The 27,628-nt window shown below is 65.1% G+C and overlaps 1 protein-coding gene across 4 annotated transcripts in view; it reads left to right on the forward strand.

Moving 5' to 3' along the window:
• The first annotated feature begins 5,243 nt into the window (after window positions 1–5,243).
• Window positions 5,244–27,628, forward strand: part of CEP170B (centrosomal protein 170B) — a 28,157-nt gene continuing 5,772 nt past the window's right edge. The window contains exons 1-13 of one of the 4 annotated variants that reach the window (XM_073895957.1): window positions 5,244–5,269; window positions 9,072–9,203; window positions 16,569–16,658; window positions 18,443–18,521; window positions 19,364–19,422; window positions 20,387–20,525; window positions 21,246–21,350; window positions 21,503–21,958; window positions 22,256–22,977; window positions 23,057–23,227; window positions 23,767–23,857; window positions 24,027–25,709; window positions 27,117–27,357. In XM_073895957.1, the coding sequence (XP_073752058.1) occupies window positions 9,099–9,203; window positions 16,569–16,658; window positions 18,443–18,521; window positions 19,364–19,422; window positions 20,387–20,525; window positions 21,246–21,350; window positions 21,503–21,958; window positions 22,256–22,977; window positions 23,057–23,227; window positions 23,767–23,857; window positions 24,027–25,709; window positions 27,117–27,357 (3,941 nt within the window). In that variant the 5' untranslated portion in view covers window positions 5,244–5,269; window positions 9,072–9,098. Of the gene's footprint in view, window positions 5,270–5,972; window positions 6,121–9,071; window positions 9,204–16,568; window positions 16,659–18,442; window positions 18,522–19,363; window positions 19,423–20,386; window positions 20,526–20,557; window positions 21,007–21,245; window positions 21,351–21,502; window positions 21,959–22,255; window positions 22,978–23,056; window positions 23,228–23,766; window positions 23,858–24,026; window positions 25,710–27,116; window positions 27,358–27,628 lie in introns of those variants that run through there. The other 3 variants (XM_025869249.2, XM_025869248.2, XM_073895958.1) reach the window with 3 other exon arrangements.

Here is a 27,628-nt window from a genome sequence, read left to right on the forward strand (position 1 = left end):
CCGCTGTCTGCGATAATTACCTTCAGCCCTGAAGCTGAGTCCAAGGACTGGGTCTCCAGGAGGCCAGCAAGCCTGGGAGAGTGGCCAGGGGGCCTCCAGGCCTCTGACGGGGAGCGAGGCCAGTGGGAAAGGCTCTGCCCGGGCCACTGTCTCCAGTCCCCCAGCTGCTCCGGCAGCAGACAAGCCCACAGCGGGCTCCCGAGCTGGGGGCCAGTGAGACCAGGGCCTGCAGACAAGCGTGGTTCCTGTCCTCTCCCAGCCGGACAGGCCCCTGCAGACCTGGGCAGCTGTACTGGGGGTGTGAACAAGGAGGTGTCTCCTGGCCTCACCTCTAGGAAGGCCCAGAGCCTGGCTGCAGCTGACCTTTGGCTTCTGGTCACCAGCAGGGGTGTGCAAGGCCCAGACTGGCCGCAGGGAAGGGAAGAACCTGCGTGGCCCCTCTGCGGGGCGTGTGTTGGGCACCCCGTGTCCTGAGTTATGTGCCAGCACTGAGACCACCTTCTGCGAGCAGCACTGTGCCTAGTGGTCAGGCTGGAAGCTTCTAATGCCCTGACGCTAGTGGCTAAATGCGAAAATCCAAAGGCAAGGGGAGGGGCGCCTGGGTGGCTCAGATGGTTAAGCATCTGCCTTCGGCTCAGGTCATGATCCCGGGGTCCTGGGATCGAGTCCCGCGTCGGGCTCCCTGCTCCTTGGGAGCCTGCTTCTCCCGCTGCCTGCCTCTCTCTCTCTCTCTGTCTTTCATGAATAAATAAATAAAATCTTTAAAAAAAAAAAAAAAACAAAGGCAAGGGGACAGTCTCAGTACCACAGGACCCCCCAGTCCCTTGCGGAAGACAAGGGGCTGGGCTGCCAGAGGCTCACTCATGCGGGCTCGGCCAGAGACTCCCGGCCCGAATCCTCGAGAGTGGGCTATGAAGCCCAGGAGGAGGCTGGTCCCAGCCCCGACCTCACCTGGAGGCTGTGGAGCCTAAGGGCTTCAAAGGGCCCACCGGGCCCCGGGGCCGGGGACAGGCAAACCCGGTTCCATCTCTCTTTTTCCCTGGCTCCACTCTCACCCCTGGAGGCGGGGGTCTGCACGCTCCCCCTCCAGCTGTAGGCACCAGATCAGGCCCCTGCCTGACCCTGAAGCCTTGTGTCCTTGGCCACCGGACCTGCTGGATGCTCCCTTGACTCTGGCACATTCTGCAGGGCCCTCTTGCCTCTCTCCTGACTCTCTGTTCCCTAAAGAATATAGCACACTTTGTCATCTTTAATACGGCTTCCTGGTTTAAAAAATTTCAGGCAGAGCCAACGGCAAACGGTGGAAACAAGGTCTCCCCACCCCCAGTTCCCATGTGCAGAGACCACCACCGGGACCAGACAGCATAGAGGAATCAGAGGGGCTGTGGGTTCACTTTGAATATCAAAGGGATGGCTCTGCGCCAGTCCAGGATGCTGCTGCCTCGTGCCCAAGGCTGCAGAGGGTCCAGCCTCACTCAGGGGTGCCCTTGTGTGGACACATGTTCAGGCTGTCTCTAGCTTCGCGGTGAGGAGCAACGCAGTGATGCGAAATCATGGCTGCACTTGGCACGCAGGTGGTTGTTCCCATGGGAGGGATCCCAGCAGGGATGCAGGGCTGGCCGGACACCTGCCTTTGTGAGGCTGATGGGCACTGTTCCCACCCAAGCTGCACACTCCCATTTGGGGATGTAACTGGGGGTGCCTGTCTCTCCACCCCTCCCCTCCTGACCCTTTTTGAGACTTCCTAGTCTCCCTGTAGGGAAGACTGCCACCTCCAGGGAGCACGCACTTGCTTTTCTCTGATTATGGGTGAAGTTCAGCATCTTTCAACAAATAGCTATTCCTGTTTCCTTTTGCACACATCCAGGCTGCTTGACGGACTTCCTACGAGATCGGCAGCCTTCACCTCGATAATTTACCAGACTGCTTTGTTAGGGGAGTCAGCTCATTGTCGAGCGCATATGTTTTACAAAGTTTTCCCAGTTTGTCACACATCCTTGGACTTAAAAGGTTGTATCTATGCAAAATGTTTCAATTTGTAATTTAATTAGATTTATAAACTTTATTTTTAATGGCTTCTGCGTTTGTATCATGCTGAGAAAAGCCTTTCTCATCCTGAGACTATTAAAATCTCCTGTGTTTTCTTGGAATGCCTTTGTGGTTGTGGGTTTTTTTTGCACTTCTGTTTCTGGACCATAAGGATTTTATTTTGGCGATGGGAGTTCGATGGCTGCCAGTCATCCCAATATGCTTAATTAAATAATGCCCTTTTCCTTGTGGATTTTATTTATTTTTTTATTTTTTAAGATTTTATTTATTTGACAGAGAGAGACAGCGAGAGAGGGAACACAAGCAGGGGGAGTGGGAAATGGAGAGGCAGGCTTCCCGTGGAGAAGGGAGCCCGATGTGGGGCTCGATCCCAGGACCCTGAGATCATGACCTGAGCCAAAGGCAGATGCTTAATGACTGAGCCACCCAGGCGCCCCTTCCTTGTGGATTTTAAATGCCAAATAATCATATGCTAAATGATGACACAAACCTCTGATCTGTGTGTCCAGTGAACTGCCCATAACAAAATGTTCCAGTTGGTTCCACGACAGATTCTGCCCTCCAGCAGAACTAGAACCTTCTGTTTCAGATTTTTACAGGATCTTCTGCCTCTGTTTTTTCCTTTTTTATTGTGGTCAATATACATAACATAAAATTTACTGTCTTAACCACGTTTAAGGGTACAGTTCAGGGGCATTAAACACATTTACCATGTGCAACCATCACCATCACCCATTTCCTGAGCCTTTTTCATCTCCCCAAACTGAAACTCTGTCCCAATGAACACTCACCACCCCATCCCCCCACCCCCAGCACCCACCAGCTTACTTTCTGTCTCTGTGAGTCTGACTCCTTTAGGGACCTCATATAAGTGGAACCATGCAGTATTTGTCCTTTTGTGACTGGCTAATGTCCTCACAGTTCATCCATGTTGTAGCAGGAGCCAGGATTTCCTTCCTTTTTAAGGGTGAATAATATTTCACGGTGGGGTTGGATTCCGTTTGGCTCATCCATTCATCCATCGATGGACATTGGGAGCTGCCACCTTTTGGCTACTGTGAGTAATGCTACTGTGAGCATAGAGTGGCACACGTCTGTGTCCCTGCCCTTCAGTCCTTTGGGTGAAACCTCAGATGTGGAATGACTGGATCATATAATAATTCTATTTTTAAGTTTTTGAAGAACTGCCATACTGTTTCCCAGAGCAGCTGCACCATTTTATATTCCCACCAACAGCGCACAGAGTTCCAATTTCTCCACATCCTTGCCGGTACTTATTTCATCTGTTTATGTATCTACCTATATTTCTTGATAGTAGCTATCCTAATGGGTGTGAGCCGGTGTCTCGGATGATGTGGAACACCTTTCCATGTGCTTGTGGCTGTCTGTGCACCGTCCCTGGGGACATGTCCATTCTAGCACTTTCAGCCTATTTCTTCTGTTTTTCTTAAAGATTTATTTATTCATTTGAGAGAGAGAGAAAGAGAGAGAGCAGGGGGAGAGGCAGAGGGTGAGGGAGACAGAGAGTCTCAAGCAGACTCCCCGCCGAGCGCAGACCCCAACACCGGGCTCCACCCCACCACCCTGAGATCAGGACCTGAGTCGAAACCAAGCGTCAGACACCCAACCGACTGAGCCCCCCAGCCTGTTTATTCTTGTGCCTTTATTCTCTACATGGACTTTAGAACTGGTTTGTGCAATTATAAAAAACATCTTGTAGCCACTTTTACTGGCTTGTATTCAATGTACAGATCAGCTTGTCCTGTTCTCCTTTCCCCTGCACTGCTCTGCGGGTTCCTGGCTGGGTGTACCTCATTCTTTGCAGCCCCTCCCTCTGGGTCCAGGTATTCCCCCACATCTGACGGCGCCTAAAGCTGCTCCCTGGCTCTGTCCAGAACTCCAAAATACACAGGACAGCTCACCTGCTTGTCCTCCGGGCTCTCCACCCGTGTCAAACTCTCAACTGCTGATCCCTGCACATCTGGTCACCTGTTTCCCAGGGACAGCAGGCTGTCCAGGTGACCGCTGGGAACCATGCTTGCCTTCCCTCTCCCACTCCTTGGAGGAAGTCAGGATCCTGGCAGAAGACAGACACAAAGAGAGAAAAGGACTTTTATGAAGGGCCACTTACCAAGCTGTGTACAAGGGGTAGGTGAAGCTCTGGGTGGGGGCTGGTCCCAGAGTCCTGAGAGGGTAGGAAAGGGCCCCTGGGAAGGGGCTGGGGCCTCAGGGACATGGTAGGTCTGGATCCAGTGGGGAGTTGGGGAAATTCCCCAACCTCTGGGCTGGAGGCCAAACTCACCCGGAAGCCAGTGGGGGTGGGGGCTGGGGCCACTGATGTAGTGCGGAGCTCAGGACAGGGTGTAGAGGGAGGAGGGCAGGACTGGGGGAAACCGCGAATATCCAACCTCTTCCTTCGCCTCAGTCCCCACCTTTTCCAGCCCAGGGCCTCTGGCTGGATATCTGACCATTCCGCCCCCCCCCCCCACCCTCTTGGGCACCCAGAGCTCTCTAATACCCTCATCAGGGCAGGTCTCAGCTGGTATCAAACCCTCCTGCGGCGCCACGTTGTCGTCGGGATGAAGTCCAAACTTCTTGATCACCCAGCTGCAGGTCCCTCCCCTGACCTGTTCCTCCTCCAACCCCGGGGGCCCTGGCTTCTGTGTTCTCACACCGAGCGGCCGAGCCAGCCCAGGTGCGCCGCCCGCTGCCTGGCACACTCCATACTCTCCTAGACCGCCTCCCCGCAGGTGGGTTTCCACCTGCATGGTAGGTGCTTGAGGCTCCCTTCCATTCTCCAGGGTGTGTGCCCCCCTTCTTGCTCCCCCCCCCCCGCAGGGCAGGGCCTGGCACGTGGGTTTCGCGGGGACTGAGGACTATGGGGGCGGCTGTCGCGTGCCCCTGGCGGGGCGGCCGCAGACACGGGTACACGGCGGGTGGGCACCGTCGCAGCCCCAGCTGTCCAGGCGCTAAAGCCCAGGCTCCCCAGCACACCGCCCTCCCAACCCCCGCTCCCAGGACTTCTCTCCCCTGCCGCTGCTCACAACCGAGCCTCTGCTCAAGACCTTCCCCATACCTGGAAGGTAGGATGCCGGGAGGGCGATCCCTCTGCGAGGCGTCTCCCACGCTGCCCCCGCCCCAGCGTTAATCCCTTTCCCTCTCCCAGCTCCCGGGTCACCCGACACCAGCAAGCAGCCCGTGAGCCCTTACCCCAGGAACGGTGAGCACCTCCAGGGTCCCCAGACCCACCCCGCCCCGCGGCCCACGCCACCGTCGACGCCCACGACCCCCACCCCAGCCTAGAACGCCAGGTGTCTGGGAGCTGGGGGCGCGGGAGGGGAGGGTCCGGGTGGGGCAACGGGGGGGCCTCTGGGACTCCCTTCCCCTCCCCCAAGCTCCACCCTCATTTGGGCGGGCGGGGCTAAAGGTTAGGGGCTGGGAAACGCTCCCCGAGCTGGCTTAAGCGTTAACCCGCGGGCCCAGGGCCAGGACGCCGGGCTGCCCCGGGCCCTAGGTTCCGCCTGGCAAGCGGGGCGGGTCCCCCAGCCGAGGGCGGGGCGGAGACTGGGAGGGGAAGGGGTCTGTCGGCTGGGTGTGGGAACTAGTGACCAGGGGGCGGGCGCGGACAACCTAGGGGTGGGCGCTGGGGACCCGACCGAGACAGGGAGGGGAGGGGGTCGGGGGTGCGGGGGTGCGGGAGAGGGGACCGAGGCAGAGAGGGGAGGGGTCTGCGGGGGGCGCGGGGGCTTAGAGGGGAGGACGCAGGGGCGAGGGCCGCGTGCACCTGGCGCCGGGGCCCGCCCTAACCTGGATTTCCGGGGGCGGGGCGGGGCGAGGGGGCGGGGCGAGGGGCGGGACGCGGGGGCGGGGCGAGCGCCAGCAGACGTCAGGGACCCGCGCGCCAGGCCCCGGGCCGCCGCTCCGCCCGTGGGCTCAGCCGGGGCTGCCGCGAGCGTGCGGGCCGCGCCGGGCATGTCCTAGGCGGCGGCCCCGCCCAGCGCTCGGCCGGCGGGCGGGAGGGCCGGGGCCGAGCTGGGGCCGAGCCGGGGCCGAGCCGGGGCCGAGCCGCAGGTAAGACGCGCGCTCCGCACCCGCGGCGGCCGGGGCCTCCCTGCGCCCGCACCTGCGCCCGCCGGGCCGCGCGGGGATGGAGATGAGCGGGGGGCAGGGGCCGGGGGAGCAGGTCCCGTCCGGGCCGGACAAAGGCGTGGGGACGGCGGCCGCGGGCGCACCTGGCCGGGCTGGTCCCCGCCGCCGCGAAGGCGGCCCAGGTCTGCGCCAGGCCGGGAGGGGCGCCCGGCGCGCGTCTACTCGGCTTGGAGAGGGGGGCGCAGGCCTGGGCGCCGGGGTCCCCGCCCAGGCACCGGCTCGGCCATGGCTGCCCCGGCGAGCGCTGATTCAGAAGGCGCCGCTCCCTCCCCCTCCGGGCCCGGCCGCCGCCCGGCCTGGTCTCTCCTCCCGCGGTCCCTCCCTCCGTCCTCCCCTCGTTTCCCTTGTCGCCGCCGTCTCTCCGCTGGCCCTGCCTCCTCTCTCGGCCTGTTCCCGGCCTCCGTTCCGTCTGCTCCTTCCAGCCGCCCGCCCCAGCTCCTGCCGCTCCCAGACCCTGCCCCCATCCGTTCCCTCTCCCGGTCCCGGCCGGCTCCCAGCCCCTGCCCCCGGACGGCTCCACCTTCCCTCCTCACCTCCTGGCGGGTGGCTTTTCTGGCTGGGGCGGCCGTGGGGACAAGTTTGGGGTGTTTATTATTCTCCCTCCTAGCAACGATGGCCAGGCCAGCCCCGATCCGGCCGCAGGCTGTTTGGGAACATCCTCAGCTCCCCGGCCTGAGCCTTTTCAGGGTGGGTTGGTAGTGGCAGGGGTGGCCTGGCACAGCCGCATAACCAGGCTCTCGGTGCTTGGCCTCCCTTTGCCGTAAGTCGAGGCTGTGGCGTCCTCTGGGTGGGGTCGCTGCCTATTGGAGCCAGTAGCAGGTGATGGAAGAGTGTGGGATGTGGGGGCTGGGAAGGGCAGTGATGGGGCTGTGATGGGGCAGGGGCTTTCCAGCAGAGAGCCTGTCCCCTCCCCCCTGCTGCCCGAAGGAGGGGTTTTAGAGGAGGCTGGGGTGGTGGAGCCCTCCGGAGCCCTGGCTCCTCCCTTCGCCTCTAGTTAGTGCCCCTCTGGCCTGACTCTGAGGAAGTGCCTGGGGCTTTGGGGAGGGGATTCTGGCCGACTTCTCCTGGGGTGGGTTTTTCCCACATCCTCCCACCTGCTTGGCCCAGGTGACATGAGGGTATGCCAAGGGATACGTGGTCACTTGGGCCTCCATGGCCTTGCTCACTGCCCCACCCAGAAGGGAGCTGAGACCTGGGGCCTCTGGGTGTGGGTACTGCAGGGACAGGAACTGGGGATGCCCCCACTGCTCCCACCTTTGCTTCTCTCCTGTCTGTGCTCCATCCTCTGAGTCACACTGTGGCTTCAGGACCTCCAGGGCTGGCCACATGGCATCTGCCCATGCCCTTCCACTGTGACCCCTGCTCTGCTCAGTGCTCCGCTCATGGTGTTTTTGAAATTCTTCGTGACTTTTGGACAAGGCTACCACATTTCACTTTGCGCTGAGCCTCCTGGAGATGAAGCAGGTCCTGGAACTACCTTTTGGCTCCAGCACCGGCCACAGGACTCCCCGAGCCTTGTGACCCGTGTCTCTGCACTGGTTCTTCTCTTTGCCTGGACCACAGTCCCCAGACGTTCACATGCCTGCTTCCGTCCGCCTGCTCCTGTCCCTGCTCCAGCATTACTCAGATGTCCCCTTCCCAGGGAGCCTTCCCAGACCCCCCCACCCCTCCCTCCCTGCTTCGTTTTTCCTCTGGGACACTCACACATTCTCAGAGCCTTTCACCTTGTTGCCTGCCTCCACGGCTGGTGGGAAGGCTGGTGGTGCGGGTCACAGCTGTCTCAGAGCCCAGGATGCCCCTCGGCACATGGCGGTGCTCGGGATGTGATTTATCCTGTGTGTGTGTGTGTGTGTGTGTGTATTTCAGCATTATGCGTGTTTGTATGGTGAAGAGCGGCCAGGACACTTGTGGGTGGTGCTCTGGATACGCGGGAGGCCATGTGCACACGTGTGTCCCATGAGCGTGCGTGCATGTTTGGTGTCCACACACAGGTGCCACCGTGATACAGCTCTGGGGCTCCGGGTGAGCACGGCGCCTGTGGGAGAGCATGTGTGTGCAGGCCGCATGGGGGCCTCAGGCTGCCCCAGTGCCTGGTCTTGGGTGACATTGGCCCTTGTTGTCATTCAGATTGCCCCCACTGTGCCCCTCAAGCTACCGTGGTGCTTCCCTGCCCATCTTGACCATACCAGCCCCTCACGATGCCCCCGGGACCTCGGGCACCGGGCACTACCTCCATCACCTGCTGCCTTGGTCACCTGGTACTGTCCTGGCTTGGGGAGCTTAGCAGGATGGCTGCAGTGGCCACCAAGGGCTGTTTCGTCTCCTCTAAGTGATCAGTGTGTTGATGGCTCAGGGCTCCTGTCCTCAGCTGTCTCCCCCTGACCCTCCTTGCCAGGTCCACCCCAGAGTGTCCGGCTAGGGGAAACAGATCCCCTGGTGCAGAGCATGTGTCCTGGGATGGGGTCTGGCCCTGTGCACCTGGCGTTGTGGGGGACCCCGATGGGCCATGCCGAGTCCCACTCAAGAGCTGTTCCTGGTCGGGTCATGAGGACATGTGTGGCTCCACACGTGGGCAGCGTGGCCGGTGCCTCCTCGTAGACTCAACGCCTGGCATCTAGGAGGGAGAGGAGAGGGGCCTAGAGCACAAGGGAGGACTGGGAGAACTTGGCTGGGGCAGGCGGCCACAGGGGCAGGCATCCTCAGGGAAGGGCGGGTGGCCTAGTATGGCTGGGGCCCAGCGTTTCCAGGGGTGGCCGCTGTGTGGCCATGGGGGTGCTTGAACCTCCTGGGGGGCAGGATCTGTTCTGGGCCTTTCGTGGCCAGGGGCTGGGGCCAAGGGAGGGAAGCCTGCTCTAACAGCTCCTTCCCCCCAGGGCCGGATAGGCCTGGCCAGTGCCAAGATGAGTGTCACCTCCTGGTTCCTGGTGAGCAGCAGTGGTACCCGCCACCGGCTTCCGCGAGAGCTTATCTTCGTGGGGCGTGATGAGTGTGAGCTCATGCTGCAGGTGAGTGTGAGCCCCTCGGGGCTGAGAAGGCAGGTCCAGGGCCCGGGCCCGGGAGACGCCCATCCTACTGGTTGCAGGACACCTGGGGGGGGAGCCCTCAAGTCAGCCCTGGGCCTGGGTGTCTCCACCTGGACCCTGGACCCACAGCCGGGCGTATGCAGGCGTGAGTGTGTGCTCACGAGGCTGGTCCCTGCCTCTGCATATTGGAGCTTTTCTGACAGGAAGGTGTTTAGGCTCCGATCAGGTTCTCAAGGCACCGGGGACCCACCTTTGGAAGGTGCTGGAAAGTGGACCTACCCATATCCTTGTTGTCTGGGGCCCCAGCTGGGCCACAGATGGAGCGGGGAGCCCCAGGGCCATCTCGGGCCATCAGAGCTGTCCAGGGGAAGGCTGGTGCCCCTTTGAGGCACCCTGGGGTGGGGAAGGGGCCTTTCTTGGGCAGAAAAGGCTGGTGGGGCCAGGGCACCGTGCTCTTGGCCATCAGGACTTTCAGGCTCTGGGTTTCAGAGTGTGGGTTCGGCTTCCGTGGGGCTCACGTATCTGGCTATTTGGGAACCAGGAGGGTTCACCCTAGTTCGGGTGTCCTTTCCCTGCGCCTCATGGGTGTGGTTGAGTTGGGCTTCCTGCAGCCCTGCGCCGCCCCCCTCCCCCCGCGTGGCACATGGGCTGCTGTCCCCCAAGCTCCCCAAGCTCATGCCCCCGACTGTGGTGTCCTGGGTGGGCCGCTCGGGTGCAGGGTGAGGCCTGGCTCAGGCCCTGGCTCCCTTGTGTGAGCCTGGCTGCTGCCGCCCACTCCCCGGGACACCTGGGGCTTGGGCTGCGGACGGGGGCTCTGCCACACACACACGCACACTTGGGCAGCAGACGTCCACCTCTGTCTCCCGAGGGCAAGCCCGTCCCTCTCTGGACACCCTGGCTTCTCCCCGAAGGTCCTCGGACTTGCTTGGCTAGGCTGGCCAAGTTCCCGCGTCAGGTTTGGTTGCTGGGCCTCCGAAGCGTCTCTGATCTGGAACGGTCTGTCCTCTTATTTCTCGTCATGCCTTTGGAAGCTGGGGAGACCGCGTCAGTGACTGTACAGGGTGGGCACATGTCTCCCGTAAAGACCGGGGAACGTCTCTGAGGCCTCTTGGGCCGCACACCTCCTCGGCCGCGACTGCGCTCTCCTGGCCGTGGAGCAGCCCGAGGACCAGGAGGCAGCCGGCGTGCTGGCACCAGGGGGTCTTCCTCGCGGCCTCGCAATGTCAGTCTCCTGTCGTCCTCATGTGTCACGATATAGCCTCAGCTTATTAAAAACCATTTACGGGTAGAAAGCGTGCTCCGAACTCGCGGTGTGCACAAAGCAGGCGGCAGGCTCGGTCGCACCCCTGGCATCTTGAGCGGCCCCGCTGAGGTCTGGAGGTGGCTGGTGGCTCCTGACAATGACACGGAACGTGACCCCCATTCTCTGTCGCTGGAGGCGGGTCTGAAAACGGGCTGGGTCCCTGACCCTGGCAAGGTGCCGTGCGCCTGGGTAGCGTGTTGATGGCTTTGTTGGTCTACCTGGGGTGGCCAGGAGGGCCTCTTGGAGGAGGCAGCATTTGACCAGGGCCCGGCGTGGGTGTTCTTCCTGCCCACTGCCTGGCTCTGTCGCCTGCACCAGGCCCTCACTCTGCTTGCTGCTTTTCCCAGGGATTGGTGCAGAGGCTTCTGGGGCAGGAGGTGGGGATCAGGGTGCTCAAGTGAGCTTGGGGTCCAGTTCCAGTTCTGGTTTGTTGGTGGTGGAGCCTTGAGCCGGGCAGGAGCAGCGGGCACTTTTCAGCCCTCCATGCAGGTCCAGCCCCAGGCTCGGGTGCACCTTGCTGTCCTCTGGCACCTGGGGAAACCGAGGCTCCAGGAGGTCATGCATGCTGTCCACCCCCGCAGCCTCCCTTTCTGTCTGGGCCCTGAGCTCCTGGGCAGGACCACCCCTTGCATCTCCCAGAGGTGCCCTCACTCCCATACCCTGGTTTCCACATCCGCTCAGGTGATTCACATGGTGTCCTTGCCTCTCCTGTCCCCAGCCTCTAGCCACCTGCAGTCATAGCCTGTGTGGGCCTCACCCAGGCAGCCCCAGCTCCATGCAAAACCACCATCCTCCATCCCCTCCAGCAGGGTCCCTGCCAGTGTCCCCACCAGTGGTCCAGGGACACACCCTGACCTTCCCCCTCCCTTACCCGTGCTGTGGGCATCCACAGGCGGCGCTGCCACTGCGCCCAGGCTCAGGGGACAGGCACACTGGTGGATCCCAGCCTTGCCCTAGAGCTGCCCCGCCCCGGCCCCTCTGTTCAGGTGGCCCCCCACCCCCGCTCATCCTTCCCTGCCAGCTCACCCCCTCCCTGCCTCATCCTCCGGAGGCCCGGGCCTCCCCTCTGTGGGGGTCTGTGTCATTGTCCCCGTGTTGTCACTCCACAGTTGTGATGGAGCACTGCACTGTCCTGGCGCCGGGAGGGCCCTGCAGAGACCCTGCCTCCTGGGGTCACTGCTCTGGGGTGGGGCCGGCCACACCCATGTAAGCAGGGACCAGATGAGTCCCCAGGGCAGAAGCCCGCAGGAGGTGGCACTGGGAACGGGATGGGGGGCTGTGGGGCCGACTGGACACTCAGGAGGGGGAAGGGCGCGGAGGGCTGGCATAGGTGCTGGGCGGGGTGTGGCCTCCACACAGGGCACAGGGAGCAGGCAGTGCGGGGAGGCTGGGGAGCAGGAGACTGTCCAGGGGGCCTGGGCCGCAAATGAGGCAGGAGGGGCTGTGGCTTGTTGGGCCTTGCGGGGCAGCGGAAGGTGGGGGGGCGTGTGTGGAGGCAGAGCCGGCCAGCCTGGCCACGTGCCGCCCCACACTCTCCAAGTGTGGCACAGAGCTGGTGCAGGACGTGTGCCTCTGCACGCGGGCATGTGTGTGGGGTGTGTGTGTGCTGGTGCACGCATGTGTGTGTGGGGCCCGTGTGCCTGTGCATGCGCGCGCGTGTGGGGTGTGCCTATGCACGTGTGCATGTGTGTGGGGTGTCCCTGTGCACACGTGTGTGTGGGTGTGCCTGTGCACGTGCACGTGTGTGGGGGTGTGTGCCTGTGCACGTTCACGTGTGTGGGGTGTGTGTGCCCGTGCACACGTGTTGGGGTGTGTGCCTGTGCACGCGTGTGTGGGGGCGTGCCTGTGCACACGTGTGTGGCGGGGGCATGTGCCTGTGCACGCATGTGTGTGTGGGTATATCCCTGTGCACGCGCGTGTGTGGGGCGTGTGCCTGTGCACACGTGGGGGGGCATGTGCCTGTGCACGCCTGTGTGTGGGTGTATCCCTGTGCACGTGTGTGTGGGGCGGTGTATTCCTGTGCACGCGCGTGCGTGTGTGTACCCCTGTGCACACATGTGGGGGGTGTATCCCTGCGCACATGTGTGTGTGCCTGTGCACGTGTGTGTTTGTGGGGGTGTATCCCTGTGCACACGCGCGTGTGTGGTGTATCCCTGTGCACACGCGTGTGGGGGTGTATCCCTGTGCACACACGTGTGTGTGCACATGCATGTCTCTGTGCTTGTGCACAGGTGTTTTCCCTGCTTCTGCCCAGTTTGCCCTGTGGGAATGTAGCAGCCGGGGTCTGTCTGCTTGCGTCCTCATGCGGAGACCACAGCCCCGAGCTGGAGCCCTCTGCACATGAGCCAGCTGAGCCCATCCGCAGTGGACGTGGGTGATGCCGGGTGCGAACTGGTGGGAGGGTGTGCCCAGAGCCCTGGGTTTTGGCTGCTGCCAGGATCAGGCTGGCCTGGGCCGGGCTCTTTCCACGGAGGGAGTCACATAAAGTTTGGAAGCACGTCTTTGTTCCTTTTAAAGTGAGTATAATTAGACTCTTTTTCAAATATCTGTATGTTTGGAGTTTGTTAGGGTCATTTTATTCACCTGTTGCACGATCTCTCCCTTCATGAGCTGCTTTGTGTCCTGTGAAGTCTCAAATCCAGGCCTAAGGGGCTGCCTCCATCTTCCCTGGGTGGGTGTCCAGCCTCTGAGCTCCTGGGCCTGGTGGAACTGGGGTCTGCTTCTGGCTTGGGGTGTCAGGGCTGGGAGGGAGGTTTCTGGTCCTGGAGCCCTTCTCCACCTGCTCCCCATCAGTCCTGGTGCTACCCCCAGTCTGGGAGGGGGTTTTTGCAGGAGCTGTGCCTGGTGCTAGAGCCCTGGCCGGGAGTGGAGGCTGGGCCTGGGGACTGGAGGGGGTGGCCCAGGCTCTGGGGGCAAATGGGGGGACACTGTGCAAGGTCCAAGGACCAGAAGATGGATGGGGTGGGCAGGGGCGTCAGGGAAGGTGGACACAGGGCGGGTGGTGGTCCTCGGCGAAGGACCCAGGTCCAAGAAGGGGCATGGCATCTCCAGAACCCACAGAGCGGTCTGGCCAGAGGGCTGGCCAGGCCAGGGCAGGGCAGGAAGGTTTGGAGAGGCCTCTGTGGCCTGTGGCTCGGCTTTTCTCTCAGGCTGGCCAGGAACCTCAGGAAGTTCCTGCAAAAGAGTAATGGGCATGACTGACGGGGGCCGGGGGGGTGGTAGAAAGATGGCTGCAGGGGAAGGCCAGTGGGTCCCTGGGGGCAAGGGGGTGCAGCTGGGCCCCCGCTGCTGGCCCTCCTGGGGGAAGGCTGTAGGGCCAGGTGGGCAGGGGGGGAGGGGTCTGGTTTGGCCCGGCTGGGCTGAGTCTGGGAGTTGGGGGCCTGAGGCTTGAGGGGGGAAGGGAGTTGCTCAGGCTGGGAGGTCAGCCCAGAAGCCCCTCTAGGGGGTTACTCCTTGGCAGAGGTGGGGTCCAAGCCTGAGGGGCAGCGTGCCCTTGCTGCTGCCTACCCCTGTGCACCTCGGGCCGGCCTGTACCGCACTGCGTGCTGGTGAGGGGCTGGCCAGAGCCCCGTGGTGCACCCCTGCCCAGTGCCCTTCCCAGGCCGGCAGCACCCCTGCAGTGTGATACCTGGTGGCACAACGGCCACAGCCCACCCCCAGGCTCACTTTCCAGAGATGGGGGGGAGGCTCTTTGGCATCCGGGGTGTCCAGCAGGGCTGAGGTGGGCAGCTGGCCTGATCTCGAGCCCTGGGCACTGCTTGGGAAAGGTCGCAAGAGGAGGTGAGCCCCCAGACTCCTCTGCAAATAGTGTTTTCTCAGCGGCCAGCTGGACACGAGGCTGCCCATGGGGCGGTTCACTGGCTGAGGTGAGACGAGCCTGAGCACTCATGCTCCCCCAGAGAGCTGCTGGTTCTTGTCAGCCCCACTGCAGCCGGGAGACTGAGGCCCAGGTAAGGGTGTGCCAGGGTCCCCCGCCTGTGCTGGGTTGGGGAGGCCCAGGCCAGGGCCAGTGGGGGGCTGCAGTGCAGGGCCGGCTTTGGGGGTAGGTGAGCGCTGGGCCAGCCTGCATCTGGGACAGGGAGGGGGCGTCTGATGGAGGAGGGGGTGCCTGGCACCCAGGGAAGAGGCTGTGGCCGGAGCTGTCTGGCCGTGGGTGCCAACTCTGGGTGAGGAATTCAGGGTGGGGGCAGAGGTGAGGCCTGGGGGGAGAGGCAGTAGGTCTCGAGCTGAGACTCACCTGTTCGGAGAGCTGTCGCCGTGGGAGATGCTCTCACCAGGAGACCCCCAGGCTGTCCTGGGGGAGATGCTGACAGCAGGCTGCGCTGCTGACCCGTGTCCTTCGAGCAGCCTGGGGCAGATGGCCCAGGGGTGGCCTCTGTGTCAGGGAGGCTCCTGCTGGCACCGCTGACTGCTCTATGATCGTCCCTGCACCCCTGTTCCCTTCCAGAGAACCAAAGGCCCATTCCTTCCTCATGCCACTCCCCCCAGGTCCCCCATGCGGCGGCATCCTTGGGGGTCCAGCTGGCCTCCTGGGGCCTCTGAGTGCGGGCAGGGCTGGAGCCTGCAGGCTGCTGCTGGGGCTGAGGGCACAGCCCCTACGAGCTAGCCCCCGATGGTCTGCCCTCCAGGGCTCTTGGCACATCTGCCAAGCTGAGGGACCAGAGCCCACCCCCACCCCCACCTCCATCTTACTGTGTCCTTGGGCCTCTGGGTGAGGCAGGGGCTTCTAGTCCTTGGGAGGGTGCTGGGGCCGCCCCTGGAAGCCAGGGAAAAAGTGGGCTCTGTGGGGACCGGCCGCCTCGGGGAGGAAGGGTCTGGGCACTCACCTGTGGGAACAGAGAAGCCTGGTGGTATGGTGACAGGGACTCAGGTCCTGGGCCAGCACCTCATGGGCTAGAGGCCATCCTATGACTGGCCGCGGAGAGCAGGTGTGCAGCTCTGTTGTTCCCACGCAGGTGCTCTGCAGGTAGGTCTGGGTGTCTTGTGGAGGCACTGCCTGGCAGGTCCACAGGGTCCCACACTGTCATCCTAGCAGGTCTGGACATTTCCTAGATTGGCTGGTTCTTCTGGGCTGTCCAGGGGCTGGTCCCCAGGCTTGTGTCTCCTTAGGTGGCCAAAGAGGGATGCAGGGGCCACCCAGACACCCAGGGCGTCCAGCAGAGTGAGTGTGGGGTGGGCGGTGGTGTGCTCTGTGCCAAGACCGCTGGCCTCGTGGCTGGGGAGGTGGCCTGTGCTGGCGGGGCCTCCGCGAAGAGCGTGTGACCCCATGACCCTATCCCGGCCTCTGCGCCGCAAGCCCTAGGAGTGGAGAGGTGTGCTGGGGACTGGTTTGTGTTCTTCCAGCTGACTGTGTGAGGGGGCTGGGTGACCGGCTGGGGAGGGGTCCTGAGAGGGTTGGGGGCCGGGGACAGGTTGGCAGTGCTCAGCATGCATGTGTGCGGCAAGGTGTGCGTCGCAGGCGTGTGAGTCCTGTGCACGTGGGCACATAGCTGTAGGGTCTGAGATTCATCCTGCACATGTGTGAGCAGCACGGGGAGAGGCTGTGACCCTGTGGGGCTGGCCAGGGGTGGGGGGAAGGCCTGTCCCTGAACACCCCCAGCCCTGCGGTCCTCCCTGTGGGCTCTGCCTGCCCCCACCTGCCCTTGGGAGTGAGCAGCACGTCCCAGATGACCAGAGGTTCCCCCCTTCCCACGGCTGACCCAGGGATGGGGGGCACTGGCCTGTTGGTGCTGCAGAGGGCTGGACAGAAAAGGAGGGGCCCGGGTGGCAGCAGTGGGGTGGGCAGACCTGGCCTTGGCATCTCAGCAAATCCCCATGGCCTGTTCCAGTGGTTGGGGCAGCTGGCCGAGTCAAGCCTGGGTGGGCTCCCTGGGACACACACCCAAGGTGTGGGGCTGTGGGCTGGACCTCGTGGGCTCCCAGGCCTAGCTGGCTGGTGTTGGCAGTGCAGTGGGTAGAGGATGGGCCTCTTGCTGGGGTTTCCTCTGCCTCCTGGGCCTCACCTAGCTGGGGAGGCGAGCTGAGGGCAGTCTGTGTGTCCCCAGTCCCGCAGCGTGGACAAGCAGCATGCTGTCATCAACTACGATCAGGACAGGGATGAGCACTGGGTGAAGGACCTGGGGAGCCTGAACGGGGTGAGTGCAAGGGGCAAGGGGTGCTCTGTGCTGGCCCCGCCTCCGTCGCGACCCCGCCCTCTTTCTGGCCCCGCCCCCTCGTGGCCCCGACCCCGCCCCGACCCCGCCCTCCGCCGGCACCGCCCCTTCTCATGGCCTTTGTCTCTCTGCTGGGCCCGCCTTCTTTTGTGATGGTCACACCCCCTCCATGACACCCCGCCCCCCCATAGTAGCGCCCCCTGTCTTCCCCGCCCCAGCTCCTTCTGCACCCTGCCCCGCATCACGGTCTGTTCCTCCGCCTTGATCCCACTCCTCTTCGCTATCTCGGCTGTGTTGGCCCTGCCCCCTTCCCGGGACCCCACTCCAGCTCTGCCCCCTGCTGTGGTCCACTTGCCCTTCGCCACCACATCCCTCTGCTCTGTCCCCGCCCGAGCTCCTCCAGGATCTGCTGCTCGGGTGGGGAGGAAGCCACCTGCAGGTGCAGTGGCCCCATGGCCTCCTTGGGAGGCTCCGTGTGGGGCAGGGCTGTTCTGGGGGGAGAGGGCCCTAGGGAGGGTGGGAGACATTGGATCTCCTGCAGGCTGAGAAATGGGGCTGTCTGCTGGGATACCCTGTTCTGGGGGATGTGTGATCTCCTTTGTGAGCAGGGAGGGGGCAGGTGAGGGGTCCCTCCAGGGTCCAGTGTCTGGCTGTGTGGATATGTGGTTTCCTTCTGCCGGAGGAGGGCCTTCCGCCCTGTCCCCCCCAGCTCGTGAGGTCTGCCCTCTCCATCCTGAGCTTGGGGGGGGTGTCCCACAGCAGCCTCAAGCTGCCGAGTGCTGGGCACTCATCCCCACTTCCCGTGCGGGGCTCCTGGGTGGGGGGGTCTCGGGCTCTGCTGGGGTCTGCTCCTGAACCCCTCCTCTGTCAGCCCTCTTGTCAGACAGAGTCGCCCTACCTGAATGGGGCTGCAAGGAGAGTGAGCATCCCCTCCGCCAACACGGGCTGCATGGGGCGCCGGCCCCCCAGACCGCCTGGGCTCTGAGAGGGTCCCCGGGGCTGTGGGCCTGGTGTGTGCTTCTCAGAAGCCTGAGTGACATCTGTAGAGTTGGGACCAAGTCTTGCCTGCCTGTGCAGCACCGAGCCACGGGCACAGGCTGACAGGCTGCCCCCAGGCCGGGCCTGCTGCCCTCCACTGCTTGCAGGAGTTCACGGACTCCCGCATCACCGGCAGCGTGTGCAGACTGAGCTTGCCAGGCTCCCAGCCCTCTCTCAGGGCTGCTCTGCTGCCCCGCAGGCTCGTTTCTGCACCACCCAGCCCTGGCCTGGGACCCCTCCCTGTGGACCCACCCTTCTGCTCCGCCCCCGAGTCCTCCCTGGTTCTTGTGCCTTCCACCAGACTCCGGCACACTTGCCGTGCCTGAGCCCCTCTGTCTTCCCTCTGTCGCCTGGCCTGCCCCAAGGCCCTCAGAGTGTGTGGGGCTCTCTCCCCGATCTGGCCAGAGTGCAGTGTCCAGTGGCCAGCCAGTGAGAGCCCCTGGGTGGGGGGGGAGGTTTCTGGGGAGCAGGCAGCCTTGCACAGCCCAGCCAGCCTTGCCATGGGGCCACCCCGCGGGTGTGCCTTGGCCGCTGCCACTTCAGGGTCCTGGGTGCTGGATGAGGCCAGGCCTTCGGCGGTCACCTGTCCCGTGGTCCCTGCGGGGGTGAGGCTGGGTGCACGTGTGTCCAAGGGACAGTAGCTGGCCCAGAGCAGCACGAAGGAGGGCACTGCAGAGTCGCTGCCCCGCCTGCTGCTGGCTGGGCCCCGCCACCTGTTTCCTCCGCAGACGTTCGTGAATGACGTGCGCATCCCGGACCAGAAGTACGTCACGCTGAAGCTCCATGACGTCATTCGATTTGGCTACGATATCCTTTCCTGGCCACGCTCCCTCCCTCTGGCCTCAGTTGTCCTGTTGTCCTGGCAGTCGTAGGGGCCTCCATGGGCACAGCTGGGGCCCACGGGTGTCACAGAGTAGCCAGCATGACCCCGGGCTGGGCTCCAGCCCGAACCCCGGCCCCTATGCCCCCGACAGAGGCGCCGGTCACAGGCACCTGCTTCCTGTCTCCCGGTCTGAGCTCACACAGGGTCCCAGGAGCGAGTGAGCCCTCCCTGGGACCCAGGGTCCCTGGTGGCCTGGGGGCTGCCCAGGCTTGGCGTTCTGTGCTGGAGCATGTGGGAGTGGGGTCTGTGCCTCCGCCCTGAGCAGCCTGGTTGCCCTGGGGACCCGTACACGTGGCAGGAGCATGTCCTCTCCTCTATGCCCGCCTCGGCCAGCTCTCGTGTTCGCACAACCGCTAGTGGGTGTGGGCCCAGCCGCTGTCTGAGGCCCTTCCGACCCCAGATCCTTGGGAGGCCGGTGCTGAGGGGTGGCCTGGGATGGGAGCTGGGAGCTAGCTGTGTGGCAGGCTCCTGGGCACATCACCTGCCCGCCCTGCCCCGCACTTTGGCTGAGAGGTTAAAGGGCATGTGTGTGCCGTGATCTGGAGCAGTGTCTGTCCTGCTTCCCTGACTCAGAGCAGTGTGGACACGGGCCTGGGGCACACGCGGGTGTGGGGGGCAGCACAGCCCCCCGGGGCTGTCAGTCTGACTTGCCCAGGAGCTGTTTGCTCATCTCGCTGCGGAGAATGCCTGTACCACGTGGCCCCGTGCCCTTGTCCAAAGGCCATCCTGGCTCTTCTGCTCTGGGTTTGCCTTAACTTGCGGCCACATTCCAACATGTACGTGCTGGAGCGCGTGCAGCACCGGGTCCCCGAGGAGGCGCTCAGGGTCAGTGCCAGCACTCAGCCAAGGGGCCCCACCGTCCCTGCACCCCTCCTCCTGCCCAGCACTCCCACACCTCTTGGCTCCCTTGGCCTGGCTGCGGTGCCATGAGTCAGCCAGGCCTGGCCTGGCCTGTCCTGCAGGCTGGCCCGGTCTGGCAGGTGGGGAAGGTAGTCATTTCCCCAGGCTGCTGCAGCTGCAGGTGGTGGCAGTAGCGGGGAGGCTGCTGCACCCAGCTGGGGGAGGGGAGGCCCAGAGGCATTTGGGGTGCCAAGGAGGACCCTAATCAGGCTATCACAGGTGGTAGCTAGGAACGGGCAGGAGGGACCTGGGTCAGGGGCCGCAGTGGGTGGGACGTCTCCTCTCCCCTTGCTCGTTTCTGTGGGAGTCACAGAGCATCGACTTGGGGGACCCTGCCCAGAGCTTTACTCTGCCCAGAGCTTTACTCGGGAGCTTCTTGTGGGGGAGACTAGCCTTAGCCCTGTCTTTCAGTTGGAGTGTGGGCAGCCTGTCCGCAGTCACATGGGCAGTGTGAGCCTGGGTCTGACAGCTGTAGAGCTCAGCCAGGGGCCCGCACACGGATGCATGCACACAAGCGTGCATGCACATGGTGTACTCGGGTAGACCACTGTTCCCCACCTCCCGTGGCCCTGGGCCTGTCCCACCCTTCTCTGGTGGGTCCTGAGTGGGGGGTTCCGTGTGACCTCTGATGACTGCTGCCCGCTCCAAGCAAACCCCAGCTCCTTCCTGGAAGCTCTGTGGTCCTGAGAACCGCCGCCCCCCCCCTGCCCCAGGCTTGGGCGAGGACCCCCAGCCTCGAGCCTCAGGATGTTTCCTCCGTGGGTGTTGTGGGGAGGCCTCATGGTGTGCGGGGCCAGTCCTGGTCCTCTCTGGAGCAAGAGGGAGCGGGCTGCCCTGGGTGTCCCCCTGAGGCCGACCCTGCCCTTACCCTCGGCCCCCCTGCCCGCAGCACGAGAAGTATACCAGCCAGCTGCAGGTGAGCGTCAAGGGCCCGGCCCCCAGGAAGGGCGAAGCGCTGCCGCAGCACACCCCTTACTGCGAGTCCTTGGGTCCCAGGCCGGAGAGGGGGGACCGGAGGCCAGGGGCAGGTAAGGGCAGTGTTGCACCGGGGCCCAGGAGGGGTGTGCACACAGGCCTGCCCCCCCGCCCCGGCCTCCCCATGGCTCCCCTTGATCTGCCTGCTCTGGGTCACGCTCCCCTCCCAGCACGGCCCTCGCCCTGCCTCTCAGCCTCTGGGCTCACAGCTCCCCGCTGCCCCAGCACAGACCTGCTGGGCTGTGGGCTCAGGCACCCGTGTGCCCCACGCCTGCACAGCCTGAGACATGCCCACCCATGTGCACTGCCCCCCTGCTCCCCGTGTGGTCCGGTCAGCCTGCGGTGGGGCCCGGCCATCAGGGTCGCCCCTCTGTGGCTCGAGCCACTTACAGACCTTGGAGAGAGACCCGCCCTGGCTGTGGACTCCTGTCCTCCTGCCCTTGTGGCAGGCAGGCTCCGGGGGCAGAGGGCTCAGCCAGGGTTGGAGGGGTTGCCTGCCCCAGGATGGGGGTGCTGAGGACCGTGCTGCCTCAGGTGAGCCTCCTGCACAGGGAGGCCTGGGCGGGTTGGGGGCAGCGAGCGTCACCCACCGTAGATGTGGAAATGGGCCTTAGAGTGGCAAAGTTGGAGCACTTCGGGCAGGGTCCCGGGCTGAGATGGGAGGTGACACCAGGACCCCTCCAGAACCCAGCGCCTTCCCAGCCCCGGGTCTTCCTTCATCGTCTGCGCTGGGGCCCCAGTGACCCAGTGTCGGACTCCCTCTCCTCCTGCAGAGTCGGCGGCCTACCGCACACCCCTGTACGGGCAGCCCTCCTGGTGGGGGGAGGACGACAGCAGCAGCCCCCCCGAGGACCGGCGCCAGGAGGAGCCCTACGCAGGTAGGTCCCAGAGGCCCCTGGCACTTCTGAAGGGTGGCCGGGCTGGAAATGCCTGTTCCGGGGAGACAGCCGACCGTGCTGGCAGAGGTGGGCGGTCCGAGGTCGGCACCCTGCAGCCCCCGAGGACATGCTTTCTCCCCCCACCCACCCAGAGCGGCCCAAGGAGCCGGCACAGCAGGACGGGGAGCTCCCTGGGACGACTGGCTTCCGGGCGGCGGCGGAGTCTCGGGGCTTCTCGTTCAGGCGGGAGCCCAGTTACTTTGAGCTCCCCACGAAGGAGGCCCCTCCGCCACCGCGGCCCCCCGAGGCGCCGGCCCAGGAGGCACCCGCCACGGCCCCTGTGGTGCAGAGCCATGCCTCCTTCACCATCGAGTTCGATGACTGCAGCCCCGGCAAGGTGAAGATCAAGGACCACGTCACCAAGTTCTCGCTGCGCCAGAGACGGCCCCCAGACAAGGAGGCCACACCTGTGGAGGCCGTGTCTGCCGAGACCAAGGTGGCCGACTGGCTGGTGCAGAGTGACCCTAGCCTGCTGTGCCGGGCTGGCCCCGGGGATGACCGTCACAGCACCAAGAGTGACCTGCCCGTCCACACCCGCACCCTGAAGGGTGAGTGCCGGGCGGGCCGTGACCTCACCACAGCGCCTTCGCCTCCGGGTGGGGTGCCCTCATCAGCTTGGTTGATTTCCCGCCTGCAGTTAATTGCCAGACACCTGCCTCCCCAGTTGGGGCAGTTGGGCGTGTTCCCGGTGCTCATCTCAGCCACGTGTGCTGGGTGCTGTGCGCTGTGGGTACCACGTCCCCAGCCTCGTGGCACCGCTTGGGCAGGAGGTGAAGAGGCTCCCCTTCCCCCAGATCGCTGCGTCCTTTCCCTTGACCTGATGCATTGGGGTTCCCCACCCCCAGGTCACAAGCATGAGGATGGCACGCAGAGCGACTCGGAGGACCCCACGGCCAAGGCGGCGGTGGCAACAGCTGGGGTCCCTGCGGAGGGCAGCGGGGTGCAGGTGCGGCTGCAGAGGCAGATGAAGCGGGACCCCCAGGAGCTGCTGCATAACCAGCAGGCCTTTGTCATCGAGTTCTTCGACCAGGACACGCCCCGCAAGAAGCGCTCCCAGTCCTTCACGCACACCCCTCCCGGGGACCCCAAGGCCGACAAGCGCCGAGGCCCCGGGCCAGCGGACAGAGACCGCTCAGCCGTCCCTGCTTCGGCGCGGGGGACAGGCGGCAGCTCAGGGCCGCAGCGGGCCAGCTCGCTTAAGCGGGAGAGGACAGAGGAGCGCCTGGGGGGCCCCTCACCCACCTCCCGGGGCTCTGCCCGACCCTTTGGCAGCGTGGGGCGCCGCTCCCGTCTGGCCCAGGACTTCATGGCCCAGTGCCCGCGGGAGGGCTCCCCGACCGCCCGGCCCGGCCCTGACAAGGCATCTCCAGCGTCACCGGCCCCCGAGACACCCCGTGGGGCCAGCCCTGTGGCTCCTGCGACCCCACCACCGCCTCCCGCTGACCCCCAGCTGAGCAAGGCTCGCAAACAAGACGAGGACGACAGTCTGAGCGATGCGGGGACCTACACCATCGAGACAGAGGGGCAGGACCCGGAGGTGGAGGAGGCCCGCCAGATGATCGACCAGGTCTGCAGGGCAGGGGGTTGGGGGCCTGGCTGGGGTTGGGGTGGCTCTGACCCAAGGGCCTGGCCATCCCTCCTCCCAGGTCTTTGGGGTGCTTGAGTCTCCTGAGCTCTCCAGGGTGTCCTCGGCCACCTTCCGTCCGGTCATCAGAGGGGACAGAGACGAAGCCAGTGACGGGGTCGCCCAGCGAATGGCGCTCCTGCAGGAGTTTGCCTCCCGGTCGGTGGGCATAGCCCCCCAAGGGGAGCTCCAGGTATGTGGGAGGCACACTGCCCTGGGGAGGTGCTGGGACCCCATCATCAGGTCCCGTATGAGCTCGAAGGTTATGGTCTCGCCTGCGCTGGATGCCTCATACGAGGCTGGGTCGAACCTTCACTGAGTGGCGTGCCCACCTGGCGGGTGGGCTGGGGCCCTGTGTGGAGGGCTTGAGGACAGGTTCCAAGTCAAGTTGGGCCCCTGGGTGTGTGCCCGCAGGCAGGGCTGGGCTGAGCCACAGCTGCTGGCCTCTAGCTCCCGAACCGGGCTCAGGTTAGGTAGTTACGTCGGGGTTCTGTAAGCTCAGGAGTGCAGCAGGGGGTTTCCTGGCTGTTTCTTGGGTGGGGCGGGGGGGGGGGGGGGGGGGCCCCCGGGCCCAGGGTGGGGGGGGGGGGGGGGGGGGGGCTGCTGTGCCACAGGTCCAGAGATGGCGTGTTTGGGGCCAGGGGTTAGGGTGAGCTGTCCCCACTGCTGAGGGTCTCCACGGGGCTCCTGACTCTCCCTGCTGCAGACACACACTCGTCCTTCACTCCGCAGGGCCTCACGGTGCCGGGCTCCCCCGGGGGTCAGAAGTGGGTGTCCCGCTGGGCCAGCCTGGCCGACAGCTACGCAGACCCAAGCCTGGCAGGTGAGTGGTTCAGGCTCAGCAGCGGGGAGGGGCTGGGCCCAGGCTTTCCACCGGACACGTGGGCGTGAGTGCGTGCCAGCCAAGTCCGGAGGAGGGTCAGGCTTCTGGCATGCACTGAGGGCCTGCAGGCCCAGCGGCCGCTCCAACCAGTCTGCCCTTGTCTCTGCAGAGGAGAGCCCTGGGCGCAGAGCGGGGGAGCTTGAAGGGACCCTGCCTGCGCGCCAGCGACGACGACTCCCACAGCTGCCCAGCGACCGCGCAGACAGCCCTGGGGGCCTCGAGGCCACCAAGAGGAGCGGCCCTGGGCCTCCGGAGCCGGGCAGCGAGCAGGCCGGCTGCCTCTTGGGCCAGGAGGACCTGGAGCCTGACAGCCTCAGTGATGCCAGTGGGTCGGATGGTGGGCGGGGCTCCGAGCTGGGTGGGGGCCCGCAGGAGGAGAGACGGAGGAGCCCCCAGGAGGGAGTAGCCTGGACGAAGGGCCGGCACTCGCCAAGGGCCCCTGGAGAGCCAGCCCCCGCCTCTTTCTTCATTGGGGACCGGAATGTGGAGACAGCCTTCCCCAGGAAGCCATCCATGGCTGCAGGGGAGGTGGACAGCCCCGGGCGGGTGGCGAGGGACGGCGTCTACGTCAGCTCCAGCGGGAGGATGGTTATCCAGCTGCGGACAGAGCGGTCCTCGGAGCCCGAGAGCCCTGCCCCGGCCTTGGTGCGACAGGATAGCTTCAGCAAGGAGCCGGCCGGTGGCCCCCCAGCGCCCGGCCAGCTTCCGCACATCTCGAGCCACCCCCTCCTGCAGGACCTGGCTGCCACCCAGGCCTCACACATGGACCTCCACCCCCAGGACACCCACCTGATCCTCAAGGAGACGGAGACAGCCCTGGCAGCCCTGGAGGCCCGGCTGCTCTCCAAGTCCGCGGAGGAGGCAGAGGGCCCGATGGGCAGCACCCCTGGGCCACCAGATGACTCCCTGTCCGGGGACTCTGATGTGGACACAGGGAGCACAGTCAGCCTGCTCAGTGGTAAGAACGGGCCCAGCCCAACCAGTCCCCAGCCTGCGGGGCCGCAGAAGGAGAAGCCGCCGTCCCCACCAGCAGCACAGGACCCGGGGAGCATCTCCTCGAACAGCGCCCGAGAGCGGCTCTCAGACAAGCATCGTCGCCCCCCGGGCCCCATGGACGTGGGCCGTGCAGAGCTGGGGAGGCGCCTGGCTGCGCGGCGTGGCACCGGGGCCCGGGCACCCTCGGACTGGCCTGACGAAGAGCGAGGCTCCGGCCCGGCCCACCCGCCTGGCGCAGACACCGTCACCTCTGACCACGAGACCCCCGTGGCCCCTGGGGCGGGGCGGCCAGGACCTCGCCGGAAACCGGCACCCGCAGCGCCATCCCCGGCTCCGCGGGAAGAGCAGGGCCGTGGCTGCGCCCAGAAGGTACAGCAAGTGCTGACCCGCTCCAACAGCCTGTCCACCCCTCGGCCCACACGGGCCTCCCGGCTGAGGCGGGCCCGGCTGGGGGACGCCTCAGACACGGAGGCTGCCGATGGTGAACGGGGGCCCTCGGCCAACCCTGAGCCGGCGGGGCGGCCAGCCCCTGAGCAGACCAAGAAGCTGTCGCGCCTGGACATCCTGGCCATGCCCCGGAAGCGGGCGGGCTCCTTCACTGGGCCCAGCGACTCCGAGGTGGCCCCTGCCCGCACCAGCTTCTCTGGCCGCAGCGTCGAGTTGTACTGCACTGGCCGCAAACCCGTCATGGCCGAGGCTCGGGCCGCCGCCACCAGGAAGGCCACCAATACCACCACGGCCCCCCGCCAGCCCTTTAGCAGGGCCCGCCCGGGCAGTGCCCGATACTCCTCACCCAGTGAGTGCCACATCAGCCAGGGCGGTGGGTCCGCAGTGTTCTGGGTCAGCCCCACGCATGGCCGTGGGGCCCCCCGACTCTGGCCCTAGAGGAGCCCCCATGCCCAGGCAGGCCGGTCTCCACAGACACACTCGAGAGCCTTGAGTGTGCGCGGGTCCGCATCTTCCGCGAGCCCGGAGGGAGGGGCTCCTGCTGACTCGTGGGTGGGGGCCTGTGTGGCTGTGGACAGTAGGCTGGGGCTGCCCACTCTGCCCTGGCGCTGTCCCCTGGGGGGCTGGGTGCTGGGGGCGGCCGTGTTAGTCTCCCACGCAGCCCCGGGTGGGGTGCAGAGGGACGGTGCTGTGGCCGCTGGGGCTTGTCTCCCGCCCGGAGTGGCTGGATGGTGCCCGGCATGCCCTGCTGAGGCTGCAGACACGGCCCCTCCCTGCCTTCTGGGCCGCGGGGGGGGCGAGGGGTGCCGGGGGACCGGTTTGCTGGAGAAAAAGGGATGGAGCGGGACAGGGGTGGAGCGCTGGGGACCACGGCTGGGTGCCAGCCCACTGCCCCTCTTTCTGGCGGCGTGTGTGTGCGGGGCCTCAGAGCAGGGCGGGCGGGAGTGGGTCCCAGACCAGGCAGGCAAGGGAGGGGGCTGTGAGGGCCGAGCCCAGCCACCCCCTGTGGTACCCCCCAGGCCTGGGGCTGATCCACGTGGGGAGGTCCACCCTGATTTGGGGTATCTGTGGGTTCCATTCCCTGCCACCAGTCCTGCCAGTTCCCATCTGATGGGTACGGACCCTCCCCGCGGGACATGGCCTCTGCCCACGGGGTGAGCAGTCTCAGGCCCGTGGAAATGCCAGGCCACCCGGTCCAACCCATCCCTGCCCGTCCCTCTCCGGCCCTGCGCATCTCTGCCTGTCCTTCCCGGACCCTGCTCCTCCCTCCCTGACCCTGCCCGTCCCTCTCCGGCCCTGCGCATCTCTGCCTGTCCTTCCCGGACCCTGCTCCTCCCTCCCTGACCCTGCCCGTCCCTCCCCGCCCCTCCCCTTCTGTCCCTGTCCTTGGCCGTCCCTCCCTGCTCCTCCCTGTCCTTCCCCATCCCTGCCCGTCCCTCCCCAACCCTGCCTGTCCTTCCCCATCCCTCCCCGACCTTCCCAGTCCCTGCCCGTCCCTGCCCGTCCCTCCCCGTCCCTCCCTGTCCCTGACCATCCCTGCCCGTCCCTCCTCGTGCCTGTGGGCTGGTGGTGGCCTCTCAGCCATGAGCTCTGTAACTGTTGGCGCTTCAGCTGCTGGGCCTCTGGGCATGGGGGGGCATGCAGCGTGGCTTGTCCTGCAGCGCTGGGCATTCGTCTAGAAGGACCCGGGGCTGCCGCAGGGGCTGAGCGCTGCTCTGTTCTGTTCTCGCTTCTGGAAACAACTCGCACACCCGAGGCACGCGTCGCCGGCAGCAGGGCTCAGATTGCACGTCCACATCTGAGGAGGAGTATGGCTCCCACCACGGCTCCCCCACACACACACGCTCCCGTGCCTCAACAGCCACGCAGACCCCACGGGCTGGCAGCTCCCACCGGACTCGCCCCCGGGCCCCCATGTCCCGGGACACAGACGACGAGGAAGACCCTGACCCCTACGGTTTTATTGTGCAGACGGCAGGGATCGCTGAAATTGCCAGGTGAGCCCAGCTCCGCGGGGCCTTCGAGCCAGCGCGCATCTCACCTGGGGCCGGGGGTACCCCCGGGGTAGGGCCTGGTCTGGAGACTGTGCTCCCGAAGGGGCTCAGCAAGGGCTGGTCGATGGAGGGGTGGCTGGGTGGGCAGGTGGGTGGACATTGGGTGGGTGATGGATGGTCGGCTGGGTGGAGGGGTGGCTGGGTGGGCGGGTAAGTAGAGGGGTGGCTGGGTGGGCGGGTGGGTGGAGGGATGGATGGGTGGGCGGGTGAGTGG

Source organism: Callorhinus ursinus, unplaced genomic scaffold (assembly GCF_003265705.2).
Source record: "Callorhinus ursinus isolate GAN/ISIS: 27379988/994484 unplaced genomic scaffold, GSC_fseal_2.0 scaffold8, whole genome shotgun sequence".
NCBI lineage: Eukaryota > Metazoa > Chordata > Mammalia > Carnivora > Otariidae > Callorhinus > Callorhinus ursinus.